Source organism: Schistocerca serialis, chromosome 10 (assembly GCF_023864345.2).
Source record: "Schistocerca serialis cubense isolate TAMUIC-IGC-003099 chromosome 10, iqSchSeri2.2, whole genome shotgun sequence".
NCBI classification, from domain to species: domain Eukaryota; kingdom Metazoa; phylum Arthropoda; class Insecta; order Orthoptera; family Acrididae; genus Schistocerca; species Schistocerca serialis.
Genome location: NC_064647.1, coordinates 228,318,316 through 228,337,380, shown reverse-complemented (window position 1 = coordinate 228,337,380; position 19,065 = coordinate 228,318,316). Strand labels below are relative to the sequence as shown.

Genomic DNA, 19,065 nt, shown 5'->3' with positions numbered 1-19,065 from the left:
AGAACATGTCCTACCAACCGATCCCTTCTTCTGGTCAAGTTGTGCCACAAACTTCTCTTCTCCCCAATCCTATTCAATACTTCCTCATTAGTTATGTGATCTACCCATCTAATCTTCAGCATTCTTCTGTAGCACCACATTTCGAAAGCTTCTATTCTCTTCTTGTCCAAACTATTTATCGTCCATGTTTCACTTCCATACATGGCTACACTCCATACGAATACTTTCAGAAATGACTTCCTGACACTTAAATCAATACTGGATGTTAACAAATTTCTCTTCTTCAGAAACGCTTTCCTTGCCATTGCCAGCCTACATTTTATATCCTCTCTACTTCGACCATCATCAGTTATTTTGCTCCCCAAATAGCAAAACTCCTTTACTACTTTAAGTGCCTCATTTCCTAATCTAATTCCCTCAGCATCACCCGACTTAATTAGACTACATTCCATTACCCTTGTTTTGCCTTTGTTGATGTTCATCTTATATCCTCCTTTCAAGACACTGTCCATTCCATTCAACTGCTCTTCCAAGTCCTTTGCTGTCTCTGACAGAATTACAATGTCATCGGCGAACCTCAAAGTTTTTATTTCTTCTCCATGAATTTTAATACCTACTCCGAATTTTTCTTTTGTTTCCTTTACTGCTTGCTCAATATACACATTGAACAACATCGGGGAGAGGCTACAACCCTGTCTTACTCCCTTCCCAACCACTGCTTCCCTTTCATGTCCCTCGACCCTTATAACTGCCATCTGGTTTCTGTACAAATTGTAAATAGCCTTTCGCTCCCTGTATTTTACCCCTGCCACCTTTAGAATTTGAAAGAGAGTATTCCAGTCAACATTGTCAAAAGCTTTCTCTAAGTCTACAAATGCTAGAAACGTAGGTTTGCCTTTCCTTAATCTTTCTTCTAAGATAAGTCGTAAGGTCAGTATTGCCTCACGTGTTCCAGTGTTTCTACGGAATCCAAACTGATCTTCCCCGAGGTTGGCTTCTACTAGTTTTTCCATTCGTCTGTAAAGAATTCGTGTTAGTATTTTGCAGCTGTGACTTATTAAGCTGATAGTTCGGTAATTTTCACATCTGTCAACACCTGCTTTCTTTGGGATTGGAATTATTATATTCTTCTTGAAGTCTGAGGGTATTTCGCCTGTTTCATACATCTTGCTCACCAGATGGTAGAGTTTTGTCAGGACTGGCTCTCCCACGGCCGTCAGTAGTTCCAATGGAATATTGTCTACTCCGGGGGCCTTGTTTCGACTCAGGTCTTTCAGTGCTCTGTCAAACTCTTCACGCAGTATCATATCTCCCATTTCATCTTCATCTACATCCTCTTCCATTTCCATAATATTGTCCTCAAGTACATTGCCCTTGTATAGACCCTCTATATACCCCTTCCACCTTTCTGCTTTCCCTTCTTTGCTTAGAACTGGGTTTCCATCTGAACTCTTGATATTCATACAAGTCGTTCTCTTATCTCCAAAGGTCTCTTTAATTTTCCTGTAGGTGGTATCTATCTTACCCCTAGTGAGATAGGCCTCTACATCCTTACATTTGTCCTCTAGCCATCCCTGCTTAGCCATTTTGCACTTCCTGTCGATCTCATTTTTGAGACGTTTGTATTCCTTTTTGCCTGTTTCACTTACTGCATTTTTATATTTTCTCCTTTCATCAATTAAATTCAATATTTCTTCTGTTACCCAAGGATTTCTACTAGCCCTCGTCTTTTTACCTACTTGATCCTCTGCTGCCTTCACCACTTCATCCCTCAAAGCTACCCATTCTTCTTCTACTGTATTTCTTTCCCCCATTCCTGTCAATTGCTCCCTTATGCTCTCCCTGAATCTCTGTACAACCTCTGGTTCTTTTAGTTTATCCAGGTCCCATCTCCTTAAATTCCCACCTTTTTGCAGTTTCTTCAGTTTTAATCTACAGGTCATAACCAATAGATTGTGGTCAGAGTCCACATCTGCCCCTGGAAATGTCTTACAATTTAAAACCTGGTTCCTAAATCTCTGTCTTACCATTATATAATCTATCCGATACCTTTTAGTATCTCCAGGGTTCTTCCATGTATACAACCTTCTTTCATGATTCTTAAACCAAGTGTTAGTTATGATTATGTTGTGCTCTGTGCAAAATTCTACCAGGCGGCTTCCTCTTTCATTTCTGTCCCCCAATCCATATTCACCTACTATGTTTCCTTCTCTCCCTTTTCCTACACTCGAATTCCAGTCACCCATGACTATTAAATTTTCGTCTCCCTTCACAATCTGAATAATTTCTTTTATTTCATCATACATTTCTTCAATTTCTTCGTCATCTGCAGAGCTAGTTGGCATATAAACTTGTACTACTGTAGTAGGTGTGGGCTTCGTATCTATCTTGGCCACAATAATGCGTTCACTATGCTGTTTGTAGTAGCTTACCCGCATTCCTATTTTCCTATTCATTATTAAACCTACTCCTGCATTACCCCTATTTGATTTTGTGTTTATAACCCTGTAGTCACCTGACCAGAAGTCTTGTTCCTCCTGCCACCGAACTTCACTAATTCCCACTATATCTAACTTTAACCTATCCATTTCCCTTTTTAAATTTTCTAACCTACCTGCCCGATTAAGGGATCTGACATTCCACGCTCCGATCCGTAGAACGCCAGTTTTCTTTCTCCTGATAACGACAGCCTCTTGAGTAGTCCCCGCCCGGAGATCCGAATGGGGGACTATTTTACCTCCGGAATATTTTACCCAAGAGGACGCCATCATCATGTAATCATACAGTAAAGCTGCATGCTTTAATATGGCTCATCAAAAGCTTGCTTTAATTCTTATAATATACGACTCTGTCACAGTAAACGTGGCTTTATACCACAATGCAGCAAGATGTTCACGTACCTGTCTTGTTCGCACCATGTGTACTCAAAGTTATACATACTTTATGGTATAACACCTGGCATGTCACTATAACGGGCCTCAATGTTTTTCATGCATGTTGTAGTGACAGAGTGGTGTAAACATTGTATGATGTAACTACCACTGCCCAGTTTTATAGATCTGAGGATGGCAATACATATTGCTAGAACCACTAATCCAGTAATTGTGTTAACATAGGAATCTTGGCAAATAAATTGGTTTTCAAAAGACAACTTAAAAACAAAATTAGAGACCACCTCCTGCACTGAATGAACATTTCAGGAAACCATCTTATAACATGCTTTTTCTTAAATGTTGTCTCTGCAAGTAGAGTCCCTCCCCCCTCCCTTGCATGCACACACGCATCAAAATTCTCAACTTACATGTGGATGGAAACTTGCACTATTAAATAATGTTTTAATAACTAAATCACCTGCAATTGTAATACCAAGTGTGTGGTGGTCTAATATGTACAGAACTTGACTTCAGCCGTCACGCCAATGATCCAGTTACTGTTGGTGAGTTTTCAAGTTTACATTGTGATATCTTCGCAGTTCCATAAATTGAACACTTGACTTCTTGTGTACTATTTTGTAGACAGAACGTGTAACTAATGTGATTCTTGAAGTACTACTGATAAACTGAATTTACTTAATCATGTCAAACTTATGAGAATTCATTTACCTTGGACCATCTATTGGCATTTTCAAAAATTTCATTAGCTGACTTTTTTGAATTCATATACTTGTGTAATGTAACAAGGACAAGGTCTGCATCTTTTAACAATGGATGTGGAATCTCAGTAATGTATTTTTGTGAGCAGATATGTACAGTTAAAACAGAAAGCTGATAAACAAGAAACAAATTTTTTATTTACATATTCCACTGTAATCTAATAATGCACAAAAACTTTAACAGCCAAGAATTTCAGTCTTTCACATCTATCTCTGTATCTGTATGTAATACTGAATGCATGCTGTTTAAACACATATATATTCTATTCCAGTCACAAAAGAAAATGGATGCATCAAAAGCTGGCACAGCGCAAGACAAAAAAATTGCACGACTCCTTCCGGCACTAGTGATGGGACATACAGTAATTAATGTACACGTCAGCTGTGTAACAAAATTACAAACAATAACAACCATCTGTATTTCACTTAGCTTTAGTTCTCTTAATATCAGTTAACACTTACAACAGCAAAGAATTAAGAAAACAATGATAACAACTGCCTCAACCAAAAAATGTATTAAGAAACTCAGGTAATTTGTTGCCCCTTTTCTGTTGGGCATATTTCATTCCAACAAAGCTGTTATTCCAAACATATGACAATAACAATTAAGTAATTACTAAGAACTGTAAATGCTGTGATGTGAAATGGTACATAATAAAGACACCTCTTCCAAATAACTGACTAACACCCTGACAATGTTTATGATCTATAGTACTTTGAGATCATTACATTGACTAAATACAGTTCCTTGCCCAGACATGTTCCAGTACTATTGCACTGTCATAAGGTACAAGATTTATTACAATTCAAATCTGGTTGTGCATGAGGTGTTCCACTTCAGTTGCAACAGGCATGCCTTTACTATAGTCTGTCATCTACAATGGTTTCAGTGATGGCATTAATAAAATTTTGACTACTCACAGCTTACAATAAATTATTGCACTGTACACAAAACCACTGCTATAACTATCTCAATTTACTCAGCATGAAAAAGCTACAATAAAGCTCCTCTCTGCTATGAAACAGTTTCTGATTCCCAGACAACCATAGCAGACAGCTCCAGCAACAAACAAAACCCTCTGTAAACAATTTTTTACTGTAATGAACCAGATACACACTAGCATCTCAAAAACATGATGATTAAACAAAAATTTAATAACAACACTTCTGAAGAACCACTGCAATGGTGAACTGTAATAAAAGCATGTCTATTCTGACTTAGTTAGAGAGCCATATTCACAATCAAATGTTTAATAAAATAGTAAAACAAACAACTAATAATGGTAATACAGTCCTCAAAAACATCTTTGCTACAGTAAGAAACAAAAAATTGTGTTTTGCTCTAAGTTATTATTACAAAGCACTTCACTGTGGTACAAATGCAACCTTACAGCTACAAGTTTTAAAAATCAAATATCATTGTCCGTCAACACAACATTTAAACCTCTACATTCAGTCAATGGACTGCAGGTACAAACAACAGAGTGTAAAAATATTAAGTTCATGCTTCTTTAAGATTAGCAAATTCATAAGAAACAGACAGACAGACAGAAGGTGTGATTCCAACATGCCAAGTTAACCCTTGACCAACTTCATCATTACTATTTCATAGAAACTTCTTGAGCTTCCAGCTGCGTCCAGTGGCGTAATCTTCATCAGCTTCCAGCCAAATATTCCCTGACAGCTACTGACTGTTCTGCGGGTGATGGTATTGTCTTTATAATACCTGTGCTGCCAATCATATCATCACTAGCACTTAATCCTTTCATTTGTAAGGGAATGTTCTCACTTTGCATCCACTGTGCAAACTTGTTGTTGGTTCCCATGCTGTATTCAGCTGTCTTTATTGAGGCTATTACTGTTACTTTAACACCTGTGGGTTCTTTTATGGTGGTCCCAGAACCCACTTGTTGAAGACAGGAAACATATATTATGAAGAACAATTTGATTTCTATATTATAAAGCTATTGTACAATGACTCGTTTCACAAACGGACGGGTAGTGCCTGGCTGAAAGCCTATAGGATATGAATCGCTTGGAGCTCAAGAAGATTTCATTAGGTTGCGCTGCTGCAAGACTAAGTTTTGGAATCTCAAACTGTCACTAATAGTTTTGGGAAGACTATGACAGGAGCCAGAAAATTTTTGACAATAACTGTACATATAATAATGAATACACCAAAGCCAAAAATTTCAACCAGGATAAACATCAAAGACCTCACAAGTCTGTTTCAACTAGTGAATGCAATCACAAAATTGCAGCGATCTACACTGGTTTTTAAATGGCAATATGTATACTTTTTGTTGTTGGTATTTCCCAAGACACACTTCATGTTATCTAGCAGTTCAGTGGGCAATGATGTATACATATATGTAAAGGAAGAAAAAATCTGAAAAATAAGGGCTAAATGCCCCTCTCCTTAGACACATACAGTATCTTATTTAATGTAATGTATCTAGAAAGGTGATTTAACTACTATGTCACCCAGGACTTCAATATGCATTAAAAGGAAATGACTCTTTAAAGATTACTGTATTCAAGAAAAGAAATATTAAATGGATGTCCTTATCAGTAGACGCTGTGCAAGTTTCTAGCATGAGTTACAACTACAAGGGAATTTATACTCTGATCAGGTACTTCACAAGTTGCTTGTACAAAACCCTGCAAAACTGGTACCAGTAAAACTGTTACCAGATTTATCAGATTGGAATGTGCCGTACCCTGCCTAATCATCTGGCACTTCTCCTGTATGTTCCAGGAGGTGATTCGTCAAAATTCGTTTGGTGGGGAACTGTCGCGGGCAAAGGTGGCAGGGGTACGGATTCCCTCGTGTGTGTAGGCGCATGTGCTTTCTAAGTTCGTTGCCCCAAGCAAAACAGCTGCCACACAGGGAGCACTCGTGGGGGCGCTCAACTGTGTGCATGCCACGTATGTGCCTGTACAGGGCACTCCTCCAGCGGAACGTCTTACCGCACTGGTCACACGTCTCAGTCGGTACATCGACGTGTGTACGCAGGTGCTTCGCGAGGTCGCCATTGCGCCCAAACTTTTTATTACACTGAGGACAGGCAAATGGTCTGAAACAAGAAATAAAAGTGTTAAACAATGAAAAGTCCAGGGTGGTGTAACAACAGTACTCAAAGGATAGATCACTATACAACACACGGAGGAGGCACTGTGTCACAGACTGGCACAATGAAAAAGAATTGTAGAAATATTTCAGCCTGACTGCCTTAGCACCTCGTGATAGAGGTCATGTGTGTGCGAGTTGTTATTGTGTGAATGTGTGTATTTTCTCTACTTTTGAAGAATGACTTTCACTGAAAGCTGAAATATTTGTTGCATCTTTTTTCACTGTGCCTGTCTGCAACTGTAGTAGCAATCCATCATTTACACAGGAAAGTATTAGTATTACATACTATTGCACATATGGTGTTAATTTTGATAGTACAAAAGGGAGAACAATATACACAACTTACGGCTTCTGTTCTGTGTGGAAGTTCCAGATCAAGGTACAACATGCAAAGGAGTATCACAGTTCTTACTACTATTTTAGTTTTCTCTCTTACTAATTTCTCAGTCATTCACTCACACTTCATGTTCCATAAATCCATTCATGAAGACGACTTTCCAGGAATATGGAATGAGTCGTTTTAAACTAAAGTTCCACTGTACATATGTATTCTAGCTTGAAAAATGATTTATATGAAATTAGCAAAGTTTTCAGTCTTGTTTATGTGCCTGTTGACATGTCAATGTCTCTACAATTCAGTGACTTGTTGCCTTTACTCAAGGTACACATTAACAGGCAATGGCAACCAACACAGTTAACTTCCGTAAAGTACGCTAACAACAAATTATGACTAGTGCTAATCTACTCACACTGATAATTACAGAAATTACTTATAGATTACTCTACATACATAATTTTACCGATTTCAGAAATCAGTATCAGGTGCTTATATACTGCAAAAGTGGAAAACTGCTCAAACTGGACATTTTTGCCGACTTAAAATTCTCATGCATGAGTCTAAATATTTTGCCAAACTATAGGAGTGCTTAATAACGTTACCTTGTTTTTAAATAACTATGGATTACTTGTTATAGACTTTAACACCAGAATGTAAGACTCTTTTTCTGAGTACTAGATAGGAATGCATAGGCTATATGAAAATTATTTCTGCTGCTAGTATTCTTCTTCTTGCACCTTTGTTCCATGTCTTTGCAGGGTCGATATGATTATTAGCAGATTTGGTAAGGTTAATTTAAGGGGTGGCCGGATGCCCTTCCTGTCAACACCGCAGGACTGAATATATGCACCTCAACTGTCTGTGTGCAGTCTCATATACACATGAAAGTGCGTGAAAGTTTTCTAAATGTGTGTGAATCGTGTAGCTGAGGTGGTACTTGGGTACCAGTCTGGTTACTCCTATTCAAGTGTAGGAAACTGTCCAGAAGCCATGTCCAGGCTTGCCGGTACACCACCCCTTGTCGTTAATCTGTGGGGCAGTCTTGATACTTGGCAAACGCAACACACAATCCCAGAAGTGGTGCTTTAACATGCACGGCTATCAGGGAAGGTATTTTTACTAGTATTGTGGTTGGAAATTTCGCCATTCATCTTCAGTTCACTTTGTTATCAACCACAAATCCGTTCTAAAAAGGTAACGTGGCAGCACGGTCGAATATTTCTGCTGGGGACTTACAATGACTTGTTGAGTCCATGCCATGTTGAACTGCTGCACTACAGTGGGCAAAAGGAGGTCCACCACAATATTAGGAGGTGTCCCACTACTTCTGTCACCTCAGTGTAATGTATTAACAGGGTGAATGGCTCACCTGTACTGTTTGTAAGTAGTCAGTCAATCATATTTCCCTGTTTTGTTATTTTAGCTCCTCTGTTGTTTTCTTTATCTTTTAATCCCATGTTTAGCACCTTTTGCACTTTCTCCATCCACTGTCTTACAATGTGTGAGATGGAGTGACTGTGTGTGTCAACGTGAGTGAGGTGGGAGTGAGTGGGTGTGGGTCATTTTTAACCCTTGTGTCCTTTTTTTTAAAATGATGCTGAAAACCTCAACATTCAGTTGCCAAAAACTCAGAGAGCACACGTGCCGCTCACACCCCACATTCTTCTCTCCCCCCTACTAATATCTGTCAAACAACTTTGCAATGAACACTGCTACCTGCCATGTAGCTAACAGGTATTTTCCATCACTGAATTTAGATAATGAGATAACTTTTAAGAATGGCTAATGAATACGAGCCCAAATATAGCATCTATTTTGCAAATTAACTCTTTAAATAGTTCTTATTCTCTATAATAACAGTTTTTTGAGTGGGGTGTGTGCTGTTGCAAAACCTTCAACAACTTTCTCCACCAAATGGTCTTTACTCATTTTATCCTCTCTATTTAAGCTCACAACAGACAATTGTTTCTATTGAGGAGCTGCAGGATTTTCTCACTGGTGATCAGAGTACTTCTGATTTAAGGTGTTTCTTGATATTATCTTTCCACGCTCAGTTCAATAATTACAGAAAGTGCAGAACACTGATTTTCTTGGGCACTCTATCATTTGACTCATCCTCAACAACTCCACCAATACAAGCGAGAAGGTGCTATATTTGCACTTTACAGTAAGACACTCGACATGGTCACCAATGGGAATAGCTAAATTGATAGAAATTGAAATACTGTACATTGACCGGCTCTGTTTCCTAATCACTACTGATTTTAGCTAGGAGACAAATGTATGTGTTTCTTTATTCTAAGTTACTACATCTGATGGAGCAATTCTGTTGCCATACGCAATATGTATCTTACAGAGACTGTTCGACAACCGACATTTCACACGGAACCAAAACATAAATTACAAGTGCACTGACATGTCATTGTCTTTATGTGCAAGTGCGCTCTATTTTTGCAGATGTGTTCTTACCTATGTTCTCTTTCCAAATTTGAGTTCACTAGATGATGTGCAACACCAGTAATCAAAAATTGCTCTTCATCTCCTTGGCACATGACAGATCTTCTCAACAGTGATACTGCAGAACACAGAGTGAGAGCACGAAAGATGAAACGTAAGCTCAGTCACTCACAATGCTAAAGCACTACTTCACACCTTTGCATTTTGAGTGGTTGGGCCTACATTTTAGCTTTCAAATTGAGAGCAGCCACTACCTTACATCCAATCATGGATAAGGTCAAAGAGCAAAAGCATATCAAGTCAAACTGTGAAGCCTACACACCTACTTGGCTGCATTATCTGCCGTGTCATTTCCCAATTCCCAAATGGCATAGTAATGGTAAGACTGACACTTATTTTGTCTCTCTCTTAACTCAAGATGGGAATTCTAGATATTCCGAACTATTTTATTTGGAAGATGTAAGTGCTGGATTGTCGGAAGAGCACTTGGGGAATTTGAATAGATGATGAATTTCAGCCACCAAGCTAATTGTAAGTGTTCTGCATATAGAGATCAGTGTCAGATATCCTAAATTCATTGAGAAGTCAGATTCTGAAGTCACAGTCAGAGAAGGTGACAGAGCAGCCAAGGCCTCACTATAAAATTTGGTGCTTATTATGATATTAAGAAATTTAACATTTAAAACTCATTTTTGAAGTATCAATTTGTTGTGGTCTGTCAAGTTTGAAATTATCCTTGGTCTTATCATAACCACTAATATACTTCACCCACTCAGTCTACACAGCTTCACTTTCAATAATAATGGTAATTTAGTTCTAGGCATTGGGATGGGGGAAAAGGTCTTTATTTACACTCTAACTGCATTCTATAGTATTGCTGACTTGCAAACTGTCCTTCTCATGGAGTAATTTCACTTAATAATCCCTAGTTACTAGGGGAAAGTAAGAAATTAAGTTTCTTACCTTTAACCTTTGTGGCTTCTTATGTCACTGAAGCAAACCCCATGAATGCAGCTGCTAATTAATAATCCCCAGTTTTATTAGAGGAAAGTATGAAAGTAAGTTTCTTACCTTTCACCTGTATGGGTTCTCACATGTCGCTCAAGTGAACCCCTTGAATGCAACTGCAGTTTACAATAGGGGCATTCATTTTCCGCCTCAGCATTGGGTTCGAGATGCCTTCGAATATGAATCCGAAGCGTTGTCTTCCTCAAAAACCTGCGCCCACATGGCTCGCACTCAAATTGTCCAATAGCTTTTGAGGTTGCCCCATGTGCATCTTCCAAATGATATCTGGGAAGGAATAGCAAATGTAATCAAATGAAGAATTAGCTGGTGTAACGAATTTTACAATGCTGTGATTCCTAAAAGACTTAAGGTGGAAGTTGATTTCATAGGAGGGGGGGGGGGGGGGGGGGGCGCAGAAAAAGCAGGCAAAGGGGAAATCTACAAGTGACAAATTTCCTTTGCATTTTTCCAAGGAATTGTTGCAGAATAAATAAAATAAAGCCAGAACAATGACACAAGAAACAACGATTAAACATAAATGACAGAGCACAACACGGCCAGCCTACAGCTATTTTAATGATTTATTAATGTTGAACTTTTAATGACTTCCATTGTCCTGTCATTACACATAAAATTCAGAATGCTGGGCCATTCATTCATTCATCATATTATGTAGATCCTATCAAGAAAGAAAACCTTCAGGTATGCAGGACTAGTCAAGGTACACGTTCAATTAAGAGATACATAATACTGACCATCATTTTATTGCTCAACACAGTTTGTATTTATGCTAGCTGATGGTAATCAAGTGCATTAGTAGGAATGTTACTAAGCAGAATTGACTAATACATGTTCATAGTGATTGCTGATCCTTTCTGGTGTTGGGAATGTCGTAACTGAACTCCGTGATTGGACCAGAATTAGTCTCTTTATTCATCTCAAAATAAGAAAAGAAAACAATGAGTAACTTATAACACAAAGTAATTGGTAACAGTTACCGCACAACTGCTTGCTGAGATTCGCAGAATCATAAGCGAGGTAGTTCAGGCCCAACCTCTACCAGTATTTGACAATTTCAGATCAAAACACTCGCCATCTAAAAAAGATGCTGGGTCCCAGGCTGAGTCCTATGTCGTATTATGCAGCATGTATCATACACGGACCATTCAACTGTCTACAACTGGATGGCACCAGAGCTTCAGGCAAATGTCATTATGTTCATGCACTTTTTATTTTACAAACATGTTCTTAAGCATAATACCTTTCCAAATTAGGCTTCACCAGATGTTCTGCAATACCAGTAACCAAACACTGGTTACATTTTCAATGTTTATATGCAGAAAACAAAGCTATTTCAAACTATTCCTGATAGAACAGTTCACACTGATACAGTTTGCTATGAAAATATATTTATTAGGTAATTTTTCTTTTTCACATTTTGAGATATAATTCACATTTATTGCCAATTCCACTTTTTCAGATTCCTACTAATGCCCCTTCCATAGTTCCTATGTGAAATGATCCTCATGGATGTGGAGTAAGTGCCAACAATCATTCTAATGGACATGTACATAATCCACAAATTTACAACATAAGATGCACTGGGACATCTTGGTAACACTGCAGCAAGCCAAAGGGAAAGCATTTTGAATACATTATCAAAAGTGTAACATCTAAAGGACAATTATGCCAGAGTGTAAAATAAATACTAATGCAAAATTTCACTTCTAACTGTCACATTAGGAATTTAATACCAAACCTGAGTGCAATCCTGCGATGGAACTTTTCTCCGCATTCGTGACATTCGTAACGCAGTGCTCCTTGGGGAACAGCTAGCTCGGTACAGCTGGCAACATGCTTGTCATAGTCTGGCTTAAGCCTGAAACAGATTAGTGTAATTTATGAGATCGTGGACACTCTGGTGGCTACTTCTACCTGATATTTCCAGCTTTTTAATACAAGAGTTCTCTCTCTCTCTTTTTTTTTCTGACAACCATTTCATCCTCAGCCGATAGGCATCACTGGATATGAAGGGGCATGTGGTCAGCACACTGCTCTCACAGCCACTGCCAGTTTTTGTTACCGGAGCTGCTACTTCTCAATCAAGTAGCTCCTCAATTTGCCTCACAACGGTTGAGTGCACTCTGCTTGCCAACAGTGCTCAGCAGACTGGATGGTCACCGACTCAAGTGCTAGCCAGCCCGACAGTGGTTAACTTCGGTGATCTAATGGCGACCTGTGTTACCACCGCAGCAACACCAGTGGCATTCATATCTTGTATTATCACACAAATATCACAGTTTATTTGAAGCTAACTTCATTACTTTTTTCACAACATGTTTATTATCTTCGAGCTGCAACTTGTATTTTATTGTTTGTACATTGGATATGTTTTTGAGCAACTCTATTATCAACACTCATCCTGTCCAAACCAAACATACAAATGAAGCAATAGGTTACAAACAGTCACGATTTACAAAAACATATTCTTCTCTGAATGCAAACTTATGTGAACAAAACATACATTATTTATGTTTCAGATGGAATGAGCACTTTGGAAACTGCATATCTTAGAACATGTGTGCTGAATGTATGCATTATTACAGAAAGATAACCACCAACATTAAATCTCAGAACATTTCACAAAATTTAATGTTGGTGATTGTGTTCAAGCAATAATGTATAGTTTGAGTGCACACCTTCTAAAATATGCAGTTTCCAATGTGTGGTGCTATCTGAAATACAAATATCCCTCATCCCTCCCAGTCAAAGTTTGCATTCAGAGAAGAATTTATATTTCTAAATTAAGTGTGTCTGTAAATTGCACTGAATTGGAAGCTTCCTAGCAGATTGAAATTGTGTACTAGACCAGGACTCGAACCTGACACCTTTGCCTTTCACGAGCAAGGGCTCTACTGACAGCTATCTGAGCACGATTCACGATCCGTTCTCACAGCTTTGCTTCCACCAGTACGTCATCCGCTACCTCCCAAACTTCAGAGAAGGTCCCCGTGCTTCATTTGTAGCTTTTTTCTTGGACGGGGTGACTGTTGATAACGGAATTGTTCTGAAACACGTCCAGTGTATGAACAATAAGGCACATATTGCAGCTCAGAGGTAATAACTGTGTCATCTTTTAAATAACTGAAGAGTGGAAATGCCAAATGTTCTAAGTGCCATATTTCTGTAAAACATATTTTCTTGTTACTCTGTCGCATGTCCTTAGACTTTTTCCATGTTCCAGATGTTGTAGGAAATGTTTCAGACACTTGTTAGTGGGAAGTGCATGGTCTTTGTGCCAAATAGTGCTTCCCTCTGGAGTTCTAAGTTTCACTACATCAAGGTCTTCTCCAAGTAGTTTATATACAGTTTGTGAGGAAAACAAGGTCCATGTAAGCTTTTGTCTGTATTAAAAGGGCATCTTCATAATTGGAGCAGATAATTTGGGTTTCAAAAACAGTAAAAAACGTCACAGAATTGAACAGACAAAACAATGGGTGTCTGGAAAATGTTATGAACACTAAAGCTATACACCCATTCCATGTAAGTGCAAGGCATACAGCTGACTTCTCTGATTTTAAGGATGCTGCTGAAATATTGTAGTCAATACAGGCGTGTAACCTTTCAAAATGCAGTATGATAAAAATGTCTCAAACGAATCCATCTCAAATAGCTATTACAAATTCTTACTTTAAAACATAAAAAAACACAAAAATGTAAATGTATTCGAGGACCACATCACTGATTTATGGATTGCTGTACTTCATCTGAAAGATCAGCCATGTTTATCAGTTGATAAACAGAAAGACCTGTCGATGATACTGCCATTTCTTCCTCAACTACACAGGGAGTACTATGGTACACTTTGCAAAGTTTGATACCATGAATGAAGTTCTGCAAGAAACAGAAGTAAATACTGAGAGATTTTTCACTGCATTTAATTTAGTTACTCTCTTGTAAAAAATTTAAAAGATACGAGAAATGGTTTTTGTTGACTATAGTTCTACTATTAAAAATAAGACTCTTGTATTCCTGTGCTTGTATTATCACTTTTTGCAGTGATGTGGTGAGCTCCATAATTCTGTGGTACCAGAGTACTCTCTCCGTCTTTCAGACAGAAATAAGTTATGTATAAAATGACATAGGCTACAGTGTTTTTTTATTCTCCTGACAAATGTGAGATTAGGAATTGAGAATTTGTGACTTTTCCACTCTCCAATTATTGTCAAGGCAAGGTGTCTGCAAAACACTTGATAACTCACTTTTTTCCCCTTTCATTACAGGCCAGCTAAGGATCATGCTTAAACCACCAAGTCAGATTCATTTATAAGCAACTGCATAAAACCAATTTTATCATGCCATATGTGTTTGTTTTATGGTATGATAAAACTGGTTTTATACAGTTGACAATTATCAACATAATATTACAGAACAGGACAATAAAAGTTAAAAATGTTGGTAAGTTAGCTTTAGGATTTCTCCAATATCTTTGTCTGTTGCTTTTCTCCTGCTCTCTTCTGCTGTCCATTTTCACCTCAGTTTTTTCTTTGAAAGCTTTCCATCTCTTAATTTTGTTTTTATATTTTGCTATCTTTCATTTCTTGCTTATTTATGTCAATTTCTTCAATGTCTTCACGCATTTTCCTGCACCAATTGGGCCTGTCTTTAATTTACAAAATGCTGCACAACTTTTTTCTTGTCAGTCTGCTAGGACTTCTTCTTTGGATGCATATAAAGGACATTACCCCTCTTATCCTAATCTTGTTTGTAATTTTTTCAATGTGATTGTATACTTCTACGTAACTTTTTTATTTGAATATTTCTAATGTTGTTCTATTTCATAAGACCTTCCTCACAATCTTCCTTTCCTTTTCCCTGGTTTCTTCATTTTGTTTCATTGGTCCCAAAAGTAGTGTTTCTCATGCATAAGTGCATTGGTTCCAAATTAATGTCCTTAATGTTCAGTTTTTGCATTTGAAAACAATGATTTTTCATTAACAATATCTTTTAAAAAGAGAAGTGTTAAGTCCATCTCTGATAATCTTGCTGTGAGTGCTTGATTTCCCATCCATTTCACTGAATGACTTCCACATACTTAAATTTTTGTGTTATTATGGTATTTCCAAAATTTATGCTTTGTTTTATTTTAGACTTTGTATTTTTCAGTATTTCCTTTATGAGCTGCTGTGTTTTATCATTGATCTGTTCATTGATAACTTAATTATGTCCTGCATATGACATTTAAAGAGCTCATGTACTAAGATGCCAGTGTTACAATTTCAATGTCCCTAATGATGCCTCTACCATAGGATTGGTCATCAAATAATTTATCAATGACTGAGGCACCACAAAATTTCCACAGTCATGTCTTCTTTCAAAAATGTATGTATGATTAATGTTTGTAAGAGATTTCCACTCAGTACTGCTATATCTGACTTAACAATCATCCCACAGAATACTATTATTGAATAGTGTGAATACAAATGGAAATGATGCAAGTATGAGGTGGTATCCAAAAGTTCCAAAAATATATTAATTATAATTATTATGTCTTACCTACATCTTATCCTGCACCATCACCTTCAAAGAAGTCCCCTTGTGAGTGAATACACTGATCCCAATGTTTCTGCCACTTTCGAAATGGCTTTCTTTGTTAGGATGTTCAGCACCTTCGCGATTCTGCTTGAATCTATTCCACTGTATCAAATGTCTGTCCCTTCAATTTCATTTTCATAATGACACCTAGTAGCATTTCAGTGTACTTGGGATCATTTATGTGTATAAAATGCAAATTTCACAAACTTTCGGATATCACCTCATATGTTCACAACAGAACAGCAAATAGACAGCTACTCAAAAGAACTTGCAGAGTTACAAAAACTACGTAATGTAATTTTAGCCTGTTAGTGGGACTGACCTGAACTTGGTGAAACACTTCCTGCACCTGTATGGCCTGGGTGGAATGACACCTGTGTGTTGTATCTTTATGTGCTTGTTAAGCTCACCACACCACGCAAAGCGCTTCCCACAAAGGTGGCACACAAAGGGCCGGTCTCCCGTGTGAGTGCTGCGCATGTGCACTTTTGCACACCTTTTTGTTTTGAACCTGCAAGATAGTAATGGTAAATTGTCAGCATTCTTAGAAAACAAAAAAAAACTAACTAACTCACTCACTCTCTCTCTCTCTCTCTCTCTCTCTCTCTCTCTCTCTCACTCTCACTCACTCACTCACTCACTCACTCACTCACTCACTCACACACACACACACACACACACACACACACACACACACACACACAGATTCACTGGCGTAGCCAACTCTCAACCAAACTATAATCTTTCACTCTAACCTAGAGCTTGGGCTATGTCTTAAAGAAGTCTGTAACCACAAACTTCATTCACGAAATAGTTTCTCGGCATACTGCATTCACTGGCCTCACTAACTCGCAGCCAAGCTATTAACTTTCAAACTAACCTAATTTTATTAATTAACCTAATAAGTTTCAGTCTGACAACGCAGTAACCAAAACATGTCATGAAGTAAAGTAATAAATAATAATTTTAAAAAATCATTAAATAATCTAAACAGTATTATTCACAGAAATATAGGAATGGTCGCAATACTCTGATTTGAAATTTATAGATTTAATAAATCATTATTTAAAGCAAAAACTCATTTATTAAATGTAATGTCCATTATAGAAGCATTCTTTTCATTAACTTGTCAAACACCGCTATTATTGTTAAGGGTGATTCTTTTAGTTGTAAACAAAGTCTGAAGCAATTGCATCAGACAGTAAGCAGTTAACAGCTATATGAAGCGGTCACAGCTGTTGCAGAATATGAAAAAGAGGGAGGATGTTTTTGTAGTTTTCTGCTGGTATTAAGCATAGTCATATCAAGTTTTTGACTGCTGGATAGTTCAGAGATGAGTTGGATGTAGTCCATTGGTAGAGATCTGTGCGAGTGTGGATATCTACAGAAATAGTTACCTTGCAGATAATAGCATGCGCTTTTGCAGGTACCCATGGATTATCTGCGGATATCTGCAATAATAAATGCTGTATAGTGCAGTGCCTCAGGTAAGGATATATGTGTTGTTAACATCTGCAAGGGTTAAAGATGGTGACACGTTCTTTTTCTTGGTTTTCCACGTTTAAATGTGCATTCTGTTTCTGTCCTATAAGAAGCTGCCTTAAATCTAGTTAATTCCTGTTTCTTGTGCAGTAACAGAGTACAATAACACAACTTAAAAAAGCAACCACAATGTGATAAGTAGGCCCTTCTAATACAAGCTGTCAACTTTGGTGTTAAGTATATTTATAAGTATGCAATGCAGTGCTTGTTTCAGTGAGAAGAGTAACTCATCAACATAATTTAGCATTGTGGTAATTGATGTAAGTGTGACTAACATATAACACTACACATCATATGACAAATGGGCCATGACTTCATTTGCCTTCCCCTTGCAGTGGAAATGATCCACAAAAAAAATTTCAAAATCTGCTTCAGTATGTTATAACTTTCTGGCTGTATTGAGAGTACAGTATGCCCTGATGTAATACACAATGGTTATCTAAATTACAAGGCCTGTGGATAAAATGGTAAAAAACAGTTATGAAATTTCTCCTCATACAATAGCTTTCTACATAACTAAGGAGCAAATGTGCTTGTGCTACTCTTGTATGAAAAAAAAAGAAAGTTTAGATTTGATATAACAGTCATTGAAATATACTCAGCATTAATTCACATCAAAGCTGAGTGCAAACTTCAGTAGACAAAAATTCAGACCAGGCCCAAGCCTTTTGTCAGAACAGTGGTGGGTTCAATTGCTTTGTGAAACTTTAATATCTGCAGATACGGGTCTTGCGAATGCAGACAGCATTTTTCTCCGTGCTGACCTCTGTCCATGGGTATGCCACACCAAGACTAAAGACCATATACTACATTATTCCGTCAAAAATACTTGAAACTAAGAAGTAATATTTGCGATGGATGGTGTCTGTTGACTGGAGAAACACCTGGAATGATGTTTCATTGCTGTATTTGACAATTTTTAATCTCAGTCCACAGGACTTTTGATGCAGCTAAATTGTAGATTATATGAAGTGACAGCCTGGGAACTTTTCCTCTACAGCACATAGAGCACCAAAGCATCAGTTTTTTACAGCCAAAGATAAGATATTTTAGATAATTAATGAGTGGTGACAAAAGATGCAAGTATCTCGAATGCCGAAATTGAAACTGTCCAATGCTTTTGGCTCACTATTTGCAGTATCCTTCAATATTTGCTGCCACAACTATCATGTTTTTACTAATTGTTTGGAATAATGTTTGTGGTGTCAGACTGGTTTGTAGATTAACCCATGGTCTAGGTTAGTTTGAATATTAATAGCTTGGTTGTGAGTTAGCGAGGCAAATGAATGCAATATGCCAAGAACCTATTTCTTGAATGAAGGTTGCATTTACAGACTTAGC

At 37.7% G+C, this 19,065-nt stretch overlaps 1 protein-coding gene across 2 annotated transcripts in view; it reads right to left on the bottom strand.

The window, feature by feature from the left end:
• Positions 1-3,765: 3,765 nt before the first annotated feature.
• LOC126425022 (zinc finger protein ZFP2-like) overlaps positions 3,766-19,065 on the bottom strand; it is a 114,274-nt gene continuing 98,974 nt past the window's right edge. For both annotated transcript variants that reach the window (XM_050087930.1, XM_050087931.1), the window contains exons 9-12: positions 16,505-16,693; positions 12,347-12,466; positions 10,651-10,872; positions 3,766-6,729 (exon numbers count right to left, since the gene is read on the bottom strand). In XM_050087930.1, the coding sequence (XP_049943887.1) occupies positions 6,378-6,729; positions 10,651-10,872; positions 12,347-12,466; positions 16,505-16,693 (883 nt within the window). In that variant the 3' untranslated portion in view covers positions 3,766-6,377. The remainder of the gene's footprint in view (positions 6,730-10,650; positions 10,873-12,346; positions 12,467-16,504; positions 16,694-19,065) is intronic.